The following is a 19,256-nucleotide window of genomic DNA, read 5'->3' as shown; positions in this document are numbered from 1 at the left end:
CCTGCTTAATCTTTATCTACCTATTTTACCTGATTTTTGTCCGTTCTTTCGTCCGTATGATTCATATTGAATCAGTATTTTTCCATCATAGGCCAATGGGCAAGTACCATTTTTTTTTTTTGTTAATTGTTGAAACTCTCATTCAACAAAAGGATGCAATGTCTCATATTCAGGCTACACCATATTTATAATGGACAATACTGTGAAATGCAGAAACTACTTGGAATTCTAGGAGCAACATAAAGGGAAAGTAAAGTAAAAATGTTTAGTTACAATGTGTTGTATATGTCCTTGCTAGTCCAAACGTGATATTCTGATTATACTCTATCATTGTGGAACATGAATTAAGCAGAAAAACCCACCCTTACATCTCAAAGGTAGCCATTTTCCCCAATTGATGTCAACTGAAAATTACATTACAGTACTCAGGGTAACAAACAATCAGGGCTCGCTTGTTTTGAAGCTGGGTTCATGTGCCAATTGTGACAAAGCATTTTGCCTGACATGCCATTTTTTTGGAAAATCTTGTCATGTTTCTACTTTACATGGATACTTTTTTTCAAAGCTCAAGCTTTAGGACCAGGTAGAATAAGAAAGTGTCAGACAAATTCAGCAGACGGATCCACATCATTTGTGAGCGGCTTTATTTTTTATGATTTTGATGCCTCATTTAATATACCAAGCAATTCTTTGAATTGTCCAGATTTATCAGGATTGCTAGGAATACTTCTGTGATGTGGCTAATTTAGAAGACAATTATTTTTCAGGGACTTTTAAGTGCTCAAATCAAATCACTGGTCTTAGTCTTTACCTGTTTAAAAAACAAAAAAAAAGGGTCAAAATTTGGAAATAGCAGAGTAATGCTCTTGCAGATTCTTGCTCCATTTCTCTTACATGCAGTACGGTATTAGCTGCCATTTCCATCTAGAATTATAGTTTGACCTTTGTAGAAGGCTAAACCCTATTTAGTGCATTTGTTGCTTTATTCAAAGCTGTGCCACCAATGCTTGAGTATTTACATTAACATGACAAAAGTTAGCTCATGACAACTCCCACGATGTTAAGTCTGCCATTTTGATGCTAGCTCATCAACATATGAGAAAATATATATCCAAGCAAAGTCCGTTTAACACACATGAATGTCGCCAGGCTGGAGGAAAATTCTCATATTATGGAGCCCCCATTCCACAATGGATCATTATCACACACAATGGGTCGGTATGTCCTAGGACCTAGAGGGTTCCTCTGGGATCACTTCTCCACCCGGCATATTGCCTGAACTTAATGGGGACCCACAAAGTTTGCTATCAAAGTATGTGAGCCCTGTCTGGGAGCAGGCAAGCATAGAAAGACGGGGGCCCTCTTCCCAGTCGTCCCAAATCAAGTGGAGAAAAAAGGGGGACAAAGCAATAGGCCCATGTAGACACACCACCCACAGGGGGGAACCGCCTGCTTTTTCTCTCAACTGGCAAAATGTTAGCACTGCCTTGTCGCTCTCACGTGCCGAATGACAGTTGTAAAGAATAAACTTCCACTACACAGTTGCTCATGAAGTGGGGATCCAACGTCGGCATACATTCTTTTACAGCGAATTCATGGGTAGTTGTGACTCAATATAATCACTGCACCTGGTCACAAGTGATTAGTGATAAATGTTAACGTGTGCAAATATTGACCATTGGGTTAAAAAAAAAAAGTTCCTTACCTTATGTACAATCAACCAACATGTAGAGATTAGCATCTTTTGAATAGAAAACTTCAAGCATGTCCGATTCAATAATTGCGCTCATTTTGACTCACCTATGGACACCAGTTTGATGTTCTCCTTGTCCAAGAACTCCAAAGCCACGGACACGTTCTCCAGCTGCATCTGGCGAAAGGTCGGCCTCTGGTTGTACTTTCGGAACATCTTCTTCTGGGACAGGACCTCCAGCAGCCCGATGAGGCGCAACCCATCGCTGAGGTCCGTCTGCAAGTTGCCGATTCGCTTGTTGACGCATTTCAGGTGTTCGTTACACCAACGGGTGAACGTATTTTGCTGGATCTTCTTCCACGGCGCGTCCTCGGCCAGGTCTTTCTCCGTGGCAGGCATTTCGGCGTCCTTATCCGTGGAGAGAGCGTTGGGAGCGGGCGCGGCGCTCTGGTGGAGCCGGGGGTGGGAACCACTCATTTTTATAGAGTCGGTTCTGGCTCTCGGTTCGCTGCCTTGTTTCTGGGTGGAGTCTGTTCAACTTTTCCTTCTTTCTGCCACTCGGCCTCGTCTGTTTGACAGAAACAAATCAAGACACGAAGTCGGGAAAATCACCTCTCAAAACACGCAAACAAAATAATAAAACGTTTGCGTTGTAAACGAGTGTGTTATTTTGGGGCGACGAAAGTGCACTGGCGAAAATCAAGTTGCCTCAGACGACGATTACGGACTTTTATTTCGCCCCCCCCCCCCCAAAGAGGATGGATTCCGGATCATTCGCAACAACCTCTACAGTCAGTGCATGTTGTTACATCCTACAGAATATTCTTTTAAATTTTCATAACGGGATTGACATTTTAATACATGTGCGATTTCAATTGGATCAAATACACTTCCGGAATTGTTAGCCCCGCCCCCCGAAAATATATGTAAAACCTCGATGACAAACCTACCTTTTTTCTACAAAAAGGAAAGCCACTCTATGATCATGTTTTTGCTAATTAATTCCACTCCTTAGATTTAGCTCAACATCCTTTTTTGAGAAACTGTCAATCTTGTAAAATGTATTTTTGTAACAATTTTAGACATTCCCAATCTTCCATATTCATGGACTAATGTAAAAACGTTCTCATGAAGTCAAGTTTAGTCATACAACACTTTACCGCAACAGAATGAATATGCTGTACAGAACAGCATTTCAAGGCAGTACAGAGTACGAGTGATGAGCGCATCTACCTCACAGCTGGCTCTCACCGGCCTAGTATGTTCTCTATGTGTGGTACTTCCTTATTCCAAAAGCACACATGGGGCTTGGTCCCTTAGTGTAGATGGGGCTATGAATGGTTGTTTGCGTCCCCAGAAACTGATTGGCAACCAGTGAGGGAGTATCCAATCCATTGGATTTGAACTGGAGGCATACAGCCATACAGGGGCGGTACATTTACAACACTAGTTCCAAACTGGTTCGAAATGAGGTCATACTACTACAGTCCTGGATTCACACAGGCGGTGTACAAGTCTGGGGTCGAACTGGTTCACACAAGTTTCAAAATCAGTGTGATATTGGTTCAACTACTGTCATGCTGGTTTAACACTGGATTCACACTGGTGCCATATAACACTGTTGTCAAACTAGTGCAACATGATTCTTGAAAAACGTGTGATATTGGGTCCCCAACACTGGTGGTTCTACTAGTACAAGACTGGATTTACACGAGGGGTTATATAGGTGTTGTACTAGTGTCAAACAGTACAGGACCGTAATGACACTGTTGTCACACAGGTTCTGTACGACTCTTGGTTTTGAAAGCCGTGTTGAACCAGTTTGACACAACTGGTATAGGCTGAGGCAAGTGCAATATAAGGGCATTTGTAAAAATAGATTTACTGCAGTGTGTGACTGTGGTCCGACCCAGGGGTCACCAAACGTTTGATATAAGATTTCTTGGGAACTAGGGGATGCAAATGGAGTGGAACCCGGGATGTCGGAACTGTGAGGCAGATGTGCTAACCAGTCAGCCACGTTACCGCCCATTTACATTTACTAATTGTGTTATTATACCTATTTCATGTTGACATTGGTCTGAAGACACAGGTCATGTTAATCATTTCTCACAGTTATTATCAAACATGATTTAGGAACCAAGGAATATCAATAAACAAAACTTTCTTAAATGATTGAAGACCGTATAATACTTGTGCTATCCAGTACAAGCATATTTAATCCTTGTGCCTGCCACTACATGTCACGGACATAGATTGTTAAAGATGCATTCTTTTTAGTCTGTAATACATTTTGGAGACAATTAGGCAACATTTGATCATTTCCACAGTTTAACTGCTCCTTCTTGAAGGCACACTAATGTGCCGCGCAGCACACTGGTTCGGAATCACTGCACTAGGCCGCTGCCCACTGTAATGTTGATGCCACAGCTGCTAAAAAATTAGCATTTACAACTATTATTGTTATCTGTTACATAGGAAACTACATTGAGAAATAGAGAGTGTACAACAGGCACTACAATAAGCTTCTGTGCTCTGACAGTGAATGATTGCATGTTTTTATTAAGTAGCCCTCCACATACTGTTAAAGGGATATGATATGGCTCCCCAACTTTATGAACATGCCACGAGTGGCTCAAGTTTAAAGTAGTTTAAAGTCTTTGGATTCCTCGTTACAGAAACAAGGCAGTAGTGGCCATAAAGACAGGGAGGGATGTGACTGCAGCTTTTTGACTAAATAAGGAGCTCTGTGCCAGCAGACACAGCGTGGCCTGCAGCTACTTAGAATGCTTTGCTTTTGTCTCTGTGCGTGGTGTGGGTGTGTGTCTGGTCAATGGAGAATTTGAGGAATCCCCCCCCCCCCCCCCCCCCCCAATACCCTTAACAACTCCATAGTAACAATCAAGAGCTAATATCACCTAATATTATTTTCTCTATCTCCCTCTGTCTCTGTTGGTTTCTCCGTTTCTGTTAGGGATCTTTGGGGTGAGGGGAATGTTCACTTTGTTGTGAGCTAATGTTTATTCCTATGGTAGCACAAACACGACCCTGACATCTGGTTGCTGGTACTTTTTAACGTGTCCTTTGTTTCCCTCTAGCGACCTTTTGTTGTACTGCCTGTCATTATTGCAAAACACTTTTTTTAAATTACCTCATATACTTTTATATACAGAGAATAAATGCTGACATCCATTAAAATCTTAGATATTACTTTGATTTCGTTTTATGACCAGTAAGCACCCTGAAGACCCCCAGTGGAATGGCATTGAAGGAATTGAAGCCATTTTAAACTGCATTGTCTAATACAGTGGTTTTCAAATGGGGGTATGAAGGCTGAAGGTTCATGAAGGCACTTCAGAGGGTACAAGAGATTGTAAAAGGGTTATTGTAGGTAATAATAATACAATTTAATTATTTTTAATGCAGTGACAGGAAGAGACAATGAGCAAATTAGTACATGAAGCAACTAATTGCTAAATAGGGCTATAGTGATGCGTTTGTAAAATGCTGCATGCCTTTATTTTGCAAAGTCTTATATTGAGGCATCTTGTCATTGGTAACACAATTTTCAGGTAATGGACAGCATCGGCTGAAGAGTAATTTCATGAGGGGTATACATCATTGAAAAAGGGTTGCGAACCACTGGTCTAATAAGCCATAACCCGTTAATGTGATGGTAATTAATCAACTTTCTGCAACAGAGAATGCCATATCACAGCATGATAAAATTCAAGAAGTGTGGTCTGATAGAGCACTCACCCAATCATTCTGTGCACTAGTTTTTAAAGTTTATGAAGTTTGAGTCAGAGGAGCACTTGCTTTGTGGCTTTTGTCTGAATAAGTTTGTTCTTGACGCACTACATGTTGGAAATAAAGGCAATGATTATTACATAAAATCATTACATAAAAGCCTTTGAAAATGGGAATCTTAATAACACAGATTAGTTCAAGGCTTTAAATGCAGACTTTGAAGAGATTCAAAACCGCTTTTAAAGGATAAGCGTCAAGCAGACGTGAGTGTGCAGAGGTGATTCATAGAACTTCTTAGTGGCGAAATACGCTTCACCTTTGTCCTAACTTGCTTCCTCCCTTCTGTGATGCTGTTGAGTGTGAGCTGGCTATGCCAACAGCTTGTCGTCACAGCCCACCACACCCAGTCAACCACACACCCAAGCAGAGGATGTGACTGTCTAACCAGCAGAGTGTCCAATACAGTAAAATCCAAACATAATTTCATACCTACATGCTCCCCTTGAAATTAAATCGAAGCGTCAGTGATTGCTAGTTAAATGTAATAAATGGCATGGTTATTGCACTTGCCATTTTACACACCTCATTAGTATTTGCTCCTGCACTGTATCATTTTTTTAATTGGATCCCCATTAGAAGCCACACTTGGCAATGACTATTCTTGCTGGGAGTGCTTAGTATAAACTAATGAATAAATAAAATCAAACATTGCAGGATTAACTTGCCGTAAAAACAATCAAGTTTTGTAAAAAAAACAAAAAAAAAAAAAAAAAAAACAATGTTGACGCACAAAATTAACTTCAAATGGGGTATACATAATCTGAGTCTAAATGGCCATTCATAGGCTCGATCGTAGACAAAAAAAAAAATGAAATAAGAAAAACATAAATGAAGCTAACTGAACCAAAAAATAATTAATTATTAGCAGTGTTGATTCTTCCTTTCCAATGCAACCCTAAAACACCTTATTGGAATCACATCTATGTATTTTGCACTTTACATGTAGATGAATATTGCTAGTTACGCTTTCACAAGATCTCACTACAATCTTTCAACTTGTTAGGCCAGACAGTATTTCTGCACTTGCTAATCAGCAATTTGTCACTCAAAAGATTGTGCCACCTCAAGAAGGAAGATGAGAGTTACAGATAAAATTAAGTTAATCAGGATCAAAAGTAAGGGTTTGATTGTGTATCTGTGTGTGTGTGAGGGGACTTAAAAGTGTGCTTTGTTCTGTCAAAAGGACATAGTGCATTGAATAACTCTAGGTCAAGCTGCTCCCTACTATTGTGTTTTGTTGATTTACACAACAAATGGTCAAGAATGAGTTTAACCATACATGCATTTGTACGGAAGACAACTGGCAAAGTCATTTTTCTCTGATTGTGCATTCAGTCACGCATGCAATTACAAAAATACAAGTCAGAAGCAGAAGCATTTTGAGAAAAAAAGATGCCCTCCCCCCGTCCTTCCAAAAAAGGGTTAAACATGAAATCCTGTAGTGTTCTGGGTGAAATTACTACATTACAACTACAATTCATAATGAAAAGTAAACTGGGAGAGAAAATGCGTTCGCCTCTGAGGTTAAAAAAAAAAAAAAAATACACACTCCGTGGATTACCTTATTTGGTGAGACGCCATAAATGAAGCCTCGCTAACAAGAGGATCATAGGCTAGTTTACGTGTTGTGAGATCAAGCGCTATCAACCCGCAAGATCCGAAATCTTCGGCACGGTCACCTGCACGCGGGTGTGAATTGGGTGTTAAAAATATTTATAAAAACCAGGACTGACTGTTTACATGAGATTGCGTCACACATTCACAGCAACACACACCGAATAGGAACAAGACATTTTGCCTTTTTATTTGACATGAGTATTTTGAAAAAGAAACTTACATGTTGTCTTGTTTCTGTCTGGGTCCCTCCACGCGAATTGCCAGTAGGAGGGAATGAACTTTAAAGTTTAGAGGCTCGTGCTGGTGCAACCAAGAGGAAAAAAGTAGTCCCTCCGCTCTTATTGCTGCTTGACTTTCTTCTGAGGGCTAGTGCTTTAATTGGTGGACGAGTGGAAGCATCAGAAGTACTGCGGGGGTGCCACTGTCTGCCCCCCGCTCGCCTCTTCGCTCAGCATTGACGTCACGACCGCACCTTAAGGATCGCAAAGGAGTGATGTCATCGCCTCATGCGGCGCGCGTACCTCAATAATTGTGCTTCAGCGCGTGTATATATTGTGAGACCCCACTGACTCCAGATGAGTGTTCTCTCAAAAGGCAAGGATTTTCTGCTTATAATTCATCACTGGGTTGGATGACACAAGCAGAAGAGTGTAAAGAGTACACGGGAGGGATGGAGAGAATTAGAAGAAAGAGTAGAAAGCGCGTTCAGAGAGGCTAAAAGACTGAGGGTATCGAAGACTGTGCAAATGCAAAAAAGAATCTGCTTATAAATTATAACCACTATTTAGTGTATGTGTGTGAGTGCATGCTTACATGTGCGTGTGTTGTATTAATTACGCCCAGATGTTTGCTGTTGGGCTTGTGAGCCAGGCGGTCAGTGACATCATTCATGTGGAGTTCATAGAAGTTACATTAGGAGATCTCGCACACTTTTTTTTGGCCTGATGTGGCTTTTCCAGGAAATAGTAATGACAAAAATAGCAAAAATCCATCTAATGCAAACCGAGTACAGTACAGTATATCCAGATGCACGGGAGTGTTCAATGAGGTATTATAATACTGTATATTTACACTCAGACATACAGCAGTACGAGTCAAGCGCTGTTGTAAATCATACCTACAGTATTTGCAAAAGTACAACTTGCCAAAATGTTGACCTCTAATGACGCAGCGAGAGAGAGAGTGAGAGAGAGAGAGAGAGAGAGAGAGAGAGAGAGAGAGAAAAGAGAGAAAGAAAAGATACTAAAGATACTTAGTAGTTGTTATGCTAGTCAAACTTATCTTATCTGGCTAAGTACCGGTACTTGATCTTGGGGCATGGCTTTAGCCTGACTAAATTTTCAAAATTAAAAACCGGGACACGGCAATTTCAATGGAAATGAAAAACTTTTTTGCTCTGTCCGGTTGTTCTGCGAATGTAATAAGGTTTGTATCTCCTGGTTCAGCAACAGGAGTTGACTTGCAACTGTTCAGATTTTGATTTGTCAAATAAATAATAAAATGTCACCATGTACCCCCTGCAATGTGCTCAAGTCACCTACACATCATTGGTGTTTGGTGCATTGAACGAGTATTTCTGCGGATGTATCAGATATTCTACACTGTGTGTGTTCATTGAGCATACTTCCAGTGAACTGCACAAGCGACTCAAGACACAACATACATCGCAGTCCCACATTGGAAATGCATCGCAAGACATACTGTGCTTGATCTGACGTCATTTCCCATGATTCTTAGGCATGGAAGCAAGTAGTATTGGTAGGTCACGAGAGCGAATATCAATGTTTAAATTCCGTATTAATTGGGTTATCCAATGAATCATTATGACAATTGTGTCATGATTGACATAATCATGGTCAAAACAATGAACTTGCTGGGTGGCTCAAAAAAGAAAAAAAAAGACATCAGGACTTACTTAAAATTGGGACAAATAAACGGGGCTGGCAAAATCTCCTGGGACTTAGGCTCAAAACTGGGACTGTCTTCGTTAAACCAGACATGATTTCCTAACTGTAGGAAGACATGCTAATCACCATGTTCCTGCGCTGCCTTGGTCAATATCTCTAACATTATTGCTTAAGCCTTATTTATCGATAAACTAGCATGTTGTGCAAACGTATGTTTTCTTTTATTTCCAAGCCAAAAGTATTAGGCTAGTTAATTTAAAGACATTTTCAAAAGGGAATCTGCATGGCTATGGATGGGAGATTGGAAGTAAAACATGGCTGCAATGTGACATAAAGTAACACAGTCAGATTCAGCTTTTACGAGTTTTCAAATGAGTTGTTAAAAATCATGTATGGCGCCAACTGAAAGCCTAACAAAACTTGTCTTTGTTAGCCAGTTAAGGAAACAAACGAGGTTCAATGTTTGACTTGATGTGATGGAGGTGATTGCTTAAAACTGTCCTTGTCTTTCTGCCTCTTGTTCGGTATGTTGCGTACAACCATATGAACCTGTACTTGCACCAAATGTGAACTGGCATTCATCGCTGAGCTTATGCACATGCATTAATTTACAATAAATCTGGCATGCATGCATTTTACAGTTGCGTCACTTTCTTTTTTGTGTGGATGTTTTTTTCTTACTGTGTCCACTAATCCCCCCCCATTTGACCCCAAGTCAAAAGCACTCAACACACATAAACCTCGATCCCATATAACCAACTGGAATAGATGTGGAAAAATGTTACTTGCGAAGGCCAGGTCCATTTTTAGACTAATGAAATTTAAAGGAGATTTATAACCACTTAAAGCAGGAAAATCAGTTGCGCAGAAACATCAGTGGAAGTGCAAGTACATTGAGCAATACCTGTAAGACCATTCCAAATTGAGCATTTTTTTTTTTTTTTGCATATTTGGTGAAAAAAATGGAAACAGTGAGGTAAATAATGACATTCAATTTGGAACTGCATATACATAAAGATTTATTTGATTTACTCTTACCTTGACCAGCTGTTTTCTGCATTATTAAATAGGGAACTTGTGTCTCTACCATGACAAAACAACTTGAGTGGGTGTTCTCAACTCGCTTCGCTCAACCACGACCCCTTGACTTACCAATAAACACAATCGCATCACTCAGCACAACTCAAATCAATATAAGACTTTAAATCTGCTAAACACAAATGGGTGTGTACGTGGTGAAATTGGTCACAACACACTACAAATCAAATAAATACACTAAAATACACCCCTTACTATGCATTCCCAAAGCTACCATCAAAAGCACCATGCGATGTCTGATGAGGATTTAAGATCCGAAGACTGAGAGAGCGGTAATCACAGTGACCCAAATGACGATGCCTCTGGTGTCCCCCACAGACTTGGTGAAATCAGTCCAAGACTTCTTATCCCCTCTTTGGGTACTGGACCGTGGTAAGGCGCATAAAAGTGCAGTGAGTATGGTTCACTATCCATGTGAGTGAGCTATGAACACTTCAAATATATATATATATATATATATATATATATATATATATATATATACACTGGAATTGGGGCTCTTTAATGAAAAAAGGAAGAAGTTTACATACTTTGAAGTAATCACATTTATGTGACTATTTTTTGCTAGGCAATTTTTTTAGACATTCCATTTGTCTCTATGAACTTTCCGTAACTGCCTTTACTTGCACTCAATGGTGGATTTATATCATGGAAACATCATTTGTCATTCACAGGGCAAGTGTAACTGTTGCACTGAGAAAGAACCGTATAGACTGAAGAAACATCACCTTCGTGAATCACTGAAAAATACTGGTTTCCTTGGTTACTTGGATCAGTGAGCTCTGCCAAACAACTAAGAGAAGGACACGCGTCAAACCCTGAAGGAAATGAGTCAACAGCACTCTAGAATCATGATAAATGCATGACTGTAAACGTACATGGTAACATGTACAATACCCGGGCCTTCGGCACAAATGATGCCATTTTCAGTTGACGGTAAGAAGGCAAAATGTGGTTTTCCATCCATTTTCTCTTGCCGCTGATCATCACTCTCATCGCTCTCTTCGGGCAGTAGGCGGGGGACAATGGTGGGTCACACAGACACAAACAACCTTTCGGACTCACAATCACACCTAAGGGTAATTTGTCATGTCCAATACACCTGCCATGCATGTTTTTGGAACGTGAGAGACGAGAGTGCTCGTTAAAGACCCAAACGAGCATAGGGAAGAGAACATGTAAACTCTGCACAGGAAGAATGGGGCAAGCTGGAATTGAATGAATAACAATTTAGTTATCAATTAGTTATCACTTTAGACAAAACAAAAATACTGTTGAAACTGGCCAAATAACAAATTTAGTAAATAATCTCTCTAGTACATAGAAAATGAAAAACATGTTTAAAATGTGCTGTAGTTACAACAAAGAGTATTCAAAACTGCATCATCTCCTAGAAAATACCAAAATTCCGCATAATAAAGGTTCCTTTCAAAGATAAAATAAACACTTGACTCCTGTTTGGACAAGAGGCTAGTGTCATCGGGACATTTCCTTTAGCGACTCCTTCATGGGTGTCTTTCCACTCCCTGGCCATATTAAGACAATCACGTGGATTGGACAAGAGGATTAACAAATTTAACAGGACAGAATTCTGAAACTTTTTTCAGTTTAACTGATGTTTGGAGTACATGTGTCTGAAGGCATGAGTGTGTGTTCTAGCTCATGCATACCTGTGCATGTGTAAAGCTACAACATGCATCTGTGTATGTGTGTGTTTCCCTCATAAGACATTTGACAACACTTCAAATGAATTCAATCATAGACACTTTTTTAGCAAAATGCATATAAACATAAAGTACATTTAAGTAAATGTCTTGCTTGAGAAACTTGATGCCCCACACCCACCTGTTAACAAATAGATTAGAGAATAGCTTGGGAATGCTCACTCAAGTCCATTTAAACAGTGAGACGCCCTCCGATATCTGCAAACGCAGCCTTTTAAGGAAAGCTTTCCCTTCCTTTCCCTGCCTATCTTTCTTCCACTTTTACACTGTTCTGTTCAGCCACCCCTATTCCCCCACCCCCAACCCCAAGCCTGCACCGCCTGCCTGCATGTGTGTGTGATCCTAATTTTTCTTGTCTTTGGCTCTTTCCCCAAGCAAGCGGTATTGAATTTCCTCTTGACCAGAATGCCCCTGTCGGGTCTTGTTGAGCGACGGAGAGAAGAGGATCCGTAAAGGACAAATTGAAGATGAGGGCAACGCCAACAAACAAGAAAGTGAATATGATGCACACAGATGTCTAGATTCCAAAGTGGAACATGTTTTTGCGGTCCTGGTTTCTGTAGAGTGACAGTACGGTATTGTTTTGTTATGAAGCTGGATCCTGAGCAGAAACATACACCATTAAATTCATTGCGAAGTTAATACTGAGAATGAAGCACACTAAGACACTAATGGAGAGATGAGCTCCAGTAGTTTTGCCCTTTTAAGGGGGTGGAAGGATGCAGACAGCAGTTATGAATGACTGATCTCACTCTCATTTGTTCCCTCCTCCCCTCATCTTGCCTCCTCTAATTTTTCTTCAAGCGATCCATTTCTTGTGCCATCTTCATCGAACATGTTATAATGCGCTAAGTAAGTCACAGGTCATTCATGAACTGTACATTCAGACGCACAGATGGCTCATAAGTTTTAGACGGACTGACATCATCATGAGCCCACTGGATCACTAACCTTGCTTTTGTGTGTGATTTATGTACATCACATCAAACATGGTGCCAAACAAGTACTTGCGCCAATAAACAAACGTGACACACCTGTGTGACCTAAGTGCTTGCACGTGAGCTCCTGTGTGTCATACTGTCTGGTTGTGTGCTTCCAGACGACCTTTGCATTAGTCTGGCCATATGAGTGTGTGATAAAATGCGAGGTGACACCAACATCTTATCTTTTGCATCTGGATTCACAAGAAGCTCATATGAAGGGGGAAGCATAATGATCTCATGCAAGATTAACAGAAGCATGCAGTGAAAATGTCTGGATGTGATGAACTGCCTGGTATGTGTGTGTTTGTGTGTGCATGTGTTTGTGTGTTTCTCAGCAATTGTACAATCATATCTAAAGATGTTTTTAAAAAGTATATAAATTGTTACAATATAGACAGACAGACACAGACAGACAGACAGACAGACAGACAGACAGACAGACAGACAGACAGACAGACAGATAGACAGATAGATAGATAGATAGATAGATAGATAGATAGATAGATAGATAGATAGATAGATAGATAGATAGATAGATAGATAGATAGATAGATAGATAGATAGATAGATAGATAGATAGATAGATAGATAGATAGGCAGGCAGGCAGGCAGGCAGGCAGACAGACAGACAGAGCGGCACAGTAGCAAGACGTGTTTCACAAAATCAGAACGCCTCCATAAGGTCTCCACCTTCATTTCCCAGCCGCCAAAAGGTTCAAATTGTAAATGAAATGTATAACAAAAGAGATTTGTAGTAGATGTGCAGCATTGCCAATAAAATACTACACAGCATAGAACCATGCTATTCTCGTCGATTTATTAAGACTGTACGTTCCGTTCATTTGTTCCTTTGGTCACAAGACACAGATTTGTTAGTTAGGAACTGCATCAAGAAAAAAAAATACTGCTCTCAAAAAAACTAAATCTCTACCCATAATTTTTGTTAGTTATTTTTCTCTGTCTCACTGTGTGCACTCACAAAGGGTTCAGCAGGAAAGGGATGACATCATATGATCTCATGACTAAAGCAGTTGAGCCCAGCACAAACCTGCAGAGACATGACCTGCAGAGCGGGAGACATGGACACACATGGTGGGACAGAACACACGTTGGGTATAGTACAGGGGTGTCCAAACTCGATGCTCGAGGGTCAGCATCCTGCATGGTTTTCAGCTTTCTTTACCGACACATCTGATTCAAATGATCAGGCTTCTCCTCAGCTAGCTGATTATTTGAATCAGGTGTGTCGGTAAAGAAAACTGAAAAACATGCGGATACTGGCCCTCAAGGATCGAGTTTGGACACCCCTGGTCTAATACTTAGTGTATCCCAATAGAGATTTTGTGTCTTTGTAATTACATGTGACATTTGAGCTACACTTGATTTTGATTTTAAGTTTTTGGGAGAAAGATATACAATATTTCACAGAACCAGAAATTTCCTCAGAAAAATGGCAATCTTCCAGTCTTTTTACTATTTCCACATCTGCTGTGGCAACATGTCATGATGTAATCACAAACGTCAGACTCCAGTGCTTGTTTACGTAGACCTTTGGTTTCCATGGCAAAAGACTATCCATACTTCCTTTTCCACAGTTGTGCAAAAATGTCCACTCAGCTTTTTTGATCACCTAGTTCACCTTGTTCATGCATGTTTCTTATTTTCAGAGTAAAGCCACGGTGTCATCACAGTCAGTGAAAGAAATTTCAAGACACAGATGACTTCCATAAGCTCCATTTTTGTCCACCCCCACAGTTTTAACCTTCACTTGACCTGAATTTGATGCTAACTTTGTTTCTTAATGAAGATCATGTTAACCCATTCTTCAGTGACCTGGGTGTATGCAGTAATCAAAATGTACTCATGCATTATTTGTCAGATTTCAACACGATGGGTAATGGGGTAGAAGGTTGTAGACCCAAATGCAGGGAAGCCAGAGGTAGGGTTTGCAAGAAAAAAAGTAAGAATTTAATAAGACAAGGATTACATAAATAAACAGCGTCAACAAAACATAACTTAAGTAACAACTCAAAATCTGGAATCATTCTTAAAAAAAAAAAAAAAAAAAAAAAAACTCAGAACAAACTGACAAATGGGTTTCGAAACAACTACAAAAAAAAAAAAAAAATATATATATATATATATATATATATATATATATATATATATATATATATATATATATATATATATATATATATATATATATATATATATATATATATATATATATATATATATATATATATATATATATATATATGGCTGGGCATCCTGATACATTGGTGGTCTTGCAACTTGGACACGTGGACCCAATCCCTGGCCTTTGTGACCATGTCAAAATACTGACCCTCCAGGTGTTGCTGACATTGTCTCATCAGTAGAAAAATGGAGAGGATGTAAAGCACTTTAAGGGCCTTATTGGTGGAAAAAAGTAGGAGTATACAATATAAGTATGAGTAAAAGATCATTTACCATATATGCATACATTGAACTCATAATTCAATCTATCTTTTGTGTTGCACACCACATTTATAACCAAAGGAGCTGGAGTCTATTGCGGTTTCCCTTTTGAAATAATCCCAATGGAATTTAACATACTTTCCCAGCCTTCTCTGCCAATCTTTCCTCCACAGCGCCATCATCCCGTCAATCTTGATGTCATGCACGTCATGACCCCCGGTCATGTTTTGAATCTTGAGCTTGGACAAAAAGCTCAGGTATGTTCTTATCCAAGAGCCAGCAGATGTTCATGGCATTGTGAGCTGGCATGTATATGGATGACCATTCACATTTTGTGAGAATATAATCTGCGATGACTGCATTTACCACACCATCTGTATTTTAACACACTAGAATTTCATAAAATACTCATGTGAGCATTTTCACCACATTATCACACAAAAGAATTCTTTCTGTTATGTTAATGTTCTTTGTTGTATTGGTGAAAATCTACAGTTTTCTCACATATTCTTAGTTGTGTTCAATTAGCATGCAATCCATTTCTACTATTCTGTTTTGATCTAACTTTGACTGCAGACCTAAAAAGTCATCTTAATCAAGTTTTATTTTCATACTTTATATTCATTCCTCACTACAAGTAAGTTGGAATTTCGGCTCCCTTGGAAATCTCCAGAGGAGTTGTTTTCCGCATTTTAGTGTCTATGCTTCTGAGCCCTCACCTTAGCCCAAGTCCCTGCCTGCAGCCCCCATTACAGGATGGGTATATTAGCTAGTCTCAGCAGGTGCATGAATGGTTGTTCTTTCCTCTGTGCCCTGCAGTTGGCAGGTGATCAGTCCAAGATGTCCCCCGACGACTGCCCGAAGTCAGCTGGGATAGGCGCCAGCAAGCCTGCGAAACCTAGTGAGGTTAAGCGGCTATAGATGGATGGATGGATTGATTTTGTTTGAGGGTAGTTTTAATGACTAACATATCTAAAAAAAAGTGTGTAAAACATTACAAAAGCTTAGGGCCCCACAAGCTAGGCACCCTGGTACCCCCCCCCCCCCCCCCCCCCCCACACACACACACACACACACACACACTCATGCACACACAATCGACACACATTGTACAGACACACTGAACGTTGTTCCCCTCTTTCTTGTAAGCAAAAATTGACCTTGACCCCTCCGCTCACATTGTTTCCTGCAAATAACACACACCCTTGGGCAGACCACATTAAGTTCATTTCCGTTTTGACATGAGGTGTTATCAGCCACACCCCATTGTGTGTTTTCTGATCACTAGAAAGAAGCACTTACTGAAGAAGCGTTTTTGGTGTTTGCTGCATTGAATGCGTCAGAAAGTCATCCTTCCCCTTCAGACACGGGAAAGTCTGGAATGTTTCAGACAAATACACTAGACAAGATAAGGCAGTGTCCCAAAGCTGTTAGATGACCTTTGCATGAAGCTCCACAGGGATACCAGTCAGAGTTCACTGGCTGCCATAATTAAGTTTAAATGAAGTGTTGTGGCTCACTGATCCAGTCGTAATTGTCCTCTATAGAGGACTTTTATTTTTGTTGTTCCCACCCAAATACGGAGCAGACATATTACACACTGTACATACTACAAACATCGAGATAATTTAAGCGGAAATGATGCATGACATTTGGATAATCAATAAAACCTCTGGGACCGCAGGATACCAATTTGTATATGGTAGAGTAATTTTATAGCAGATTTACTCATTGGGATTCCTCACATTCCTGCTATTGTTTCGGATTAACACAAGTTCAAAGATGAAATCATTATTTCTCAGTGTGGGTCTGAAACTAAAAAAGAAAAGAAAAAAAGGGTTCTCACATATCATGTTACAATATTCCCTCTTTCTGGTCATCTTGTCGACAAAGGAACATAAGAGTTTGCAAGACAGCAAAGTAAGATTGTTATCGTTTCCCAGCCACGCAATTTTCACCGGTGGATTAAATTCTAACTTTGGTAGAAGTGGGGTGTACCTTTGGCTGACCAATCACAGGATGTATAAAGTATAGACAAACAACCATTCTTACACACAATCACGACCAGACAAAACAGCCTTGAATCAGTGATCCTTGAGTACTCATGCAGGCACTGCAAAAACATTCACAGACCACAGATTTGAAAGAAAATATCTTTACTGTCAAATAAATTAGAATTACCGGTAGTTGCGCTGATAATTAATTATATGTAACAGATCACCAAGTGGCGACTCAGTGGAGCAGTGCTCAGCACGTCCACCTCACAGTTCAGGGCCTTTCTAGTATGCGGAGTTTACATGTTCCCAGTTTTGGAGTAAGATCACTGTCAAAAAGATGTATGCGTGTTAAACAATTGAGTTCGACTCTAAATTGTGTTGAGTTTGAATTGTTTTCATATGAGTATGACTCTGAATTGTGTTGTGCTTATGAATATAAAACTTACGAGTGCAAGGTATTTTGAAAACATCTCTCGTTTACACAACTATGACCTTGCGAGACGCAACGTCACGACTTTGCATGAATCTCTCCTTTGGATTTATGGATCTAATCCTTTGCACTCCTGGAACTGATGCTTTGGACTATTCACATAGAAATGACATCACGCCAAGATACCAGGCAAAGTAAGTCGATCTTCGAGTCATCATGCCGCCATTGGTCAAGCACGCATACATCTTTTTGACAGCGATATTACTCACATCAACAGCTGACAATTTGCAAGGTGAATGTCCAATTTATTCGTAAATTTTATGAAATTGGACTGACAGGCTTATGTTTGTAGCTTGCAAGCTAATGTCCTGTGATTGCAAAATAAATTCACAGTGTTGGTTGAATATCATTCATATGAATTATAAATTGGTCCGTCACAATGTTTATAATGAGATTAACTGCCACATAACCACAACAACAAATAACAAAACAAAAAATAGTATAAAAGTCTTTATTTGTAATTAATTCATCTTTATTTTGTAAAAGGATTCCACTTCATTTTTCATTTGTGCAACAAGACCAATTCAAAGGGAAGGTGTTTTCCAAATCAACTGCAGTGCTTGTTTCTTCCAGCCGAGGTCACTAGCTGATACAGAAGCTTTCCAAATTGATGCCCTTTTCCAAGAAATTCGCCCCAAATGGCCCACAAAATCTTCACTTGAGCATAACTAAAAATATGAATACATTATCCTTGAGATTGAAGCCTGATGAAATATTGAAAACTTCTGTTTGGCGTTCAGTTCGCATTCAATTCAACCTTTTTTTTCTAAATATTACGCATGCGCAGTGCGAATGACTTTCAGTTCGACTTATTTTTCCTGGTGGCTTGGCGTGACGTCATCTCAGTTTGGATTTTCGACTCAAATTCAAAAGATCAGATCCAATAATCCAAAGGATCAGATCCAAGAATGCAAAGGATCAGAGCTACGAATCCTAAAGGAGAGATTCGTGCAAAGACATGAAGTCATGTCTCATGAAGTCATAGTCGTTCAAACGAGGGTTGTATTCAGAATACTTTTTATATTCACAGGTTTTCATTTGGTAAACTCAACACAAGTTAGAGTTGTACTCACACAAAAACAATACAAGCTCAACTCAATTCAGAGTCATACTCATACGAATTCTCAAACACTGTTACTCAGCGAGCCCGAGTGGGTTCTCTTCGGGCACTACGGCTTCCTCCCAAACTCCAAAAAACATGCATGGCAGGTGTCTTAGACATAATAAATTGTCCTCACGTGTGATTGGGTGCGTGAATCGTTTGTCTCTGTGTGCCCTGCAGGTGGCTGGCAACCAGTCCAGGCTGTCCTCCCCGCTTACTGCCCAAAGTAAACTGGGTTAGGCACCAAAACGCCTGAGACCCTTGTGAGGATTAGCGGCTCTAGAAAATGGATGGATGGCTGGAGGTCACAAAGTCAGAGGTTGCGTATGATTTAGCTCTGAGGTACATCTGATTTTTAGCAGTAGTATAATA

The 19,256-nt window shown here is 40.0% G+C and overlaps 1 protein-coding gene across 3 annotated transcripts in view; it reads right to left on the bottom strand.

Moving 5' to 3' along the window:
• Positions 1-7,461, bottom strand: part of flna (filamin A, alpha (actin binding protein 280)) — a 43,690-nt gene extending 36,229 nt beyond the window's left edge. For 2 of the 3 annotated variants that reach the window (XM_088408882.1, XM_088408883.1), the window contains exons 1-2: positions 7,341-7,460; positions 1,801-2,261 (exon numbers count right to left, since the gene is read on the bottom strand). In XM_088408882.1, coding sequence (XP_088265008.1) covers positions 1,801-2,170 — 370 coding nt within the window. In that variant the 5' untranslated portion in view covers positions 2,171-2,261; positions 7,341-7,460. Of the gene's footprint in view, positions 1-1,800; positions 2,262-7,340 lie in introns of all 3 variants that reach the window. The other variant, XM_088408881.1, reaches the window with a different exon arrangement.
• Positions 7,462-19,256: the final 11,795 nt, after the last annotated feature.

Source organism: Hippichthys cyanospilos, chromosome 2, assembly GCF_059441005.1.
Source record: "Hippichthys cyanospilos isolate Australia breed blue-spotted pipefish chromosome 2, RoL_Hcya_1.0, whole genome shotgun sequence".
Classification (NCBI taxonomy): domain Eukaryota; kingdom Metazoa; phylum Chordata; class Actinopteri; order Syngnathiformes; family Syngnathidae; genus Hippichthys; species Hippichthys cyanospilos.
Note: the sequence above shows the minus strand (reverse complement) of the source record. Positions and strands in the feature narration are given on the sequence as shown.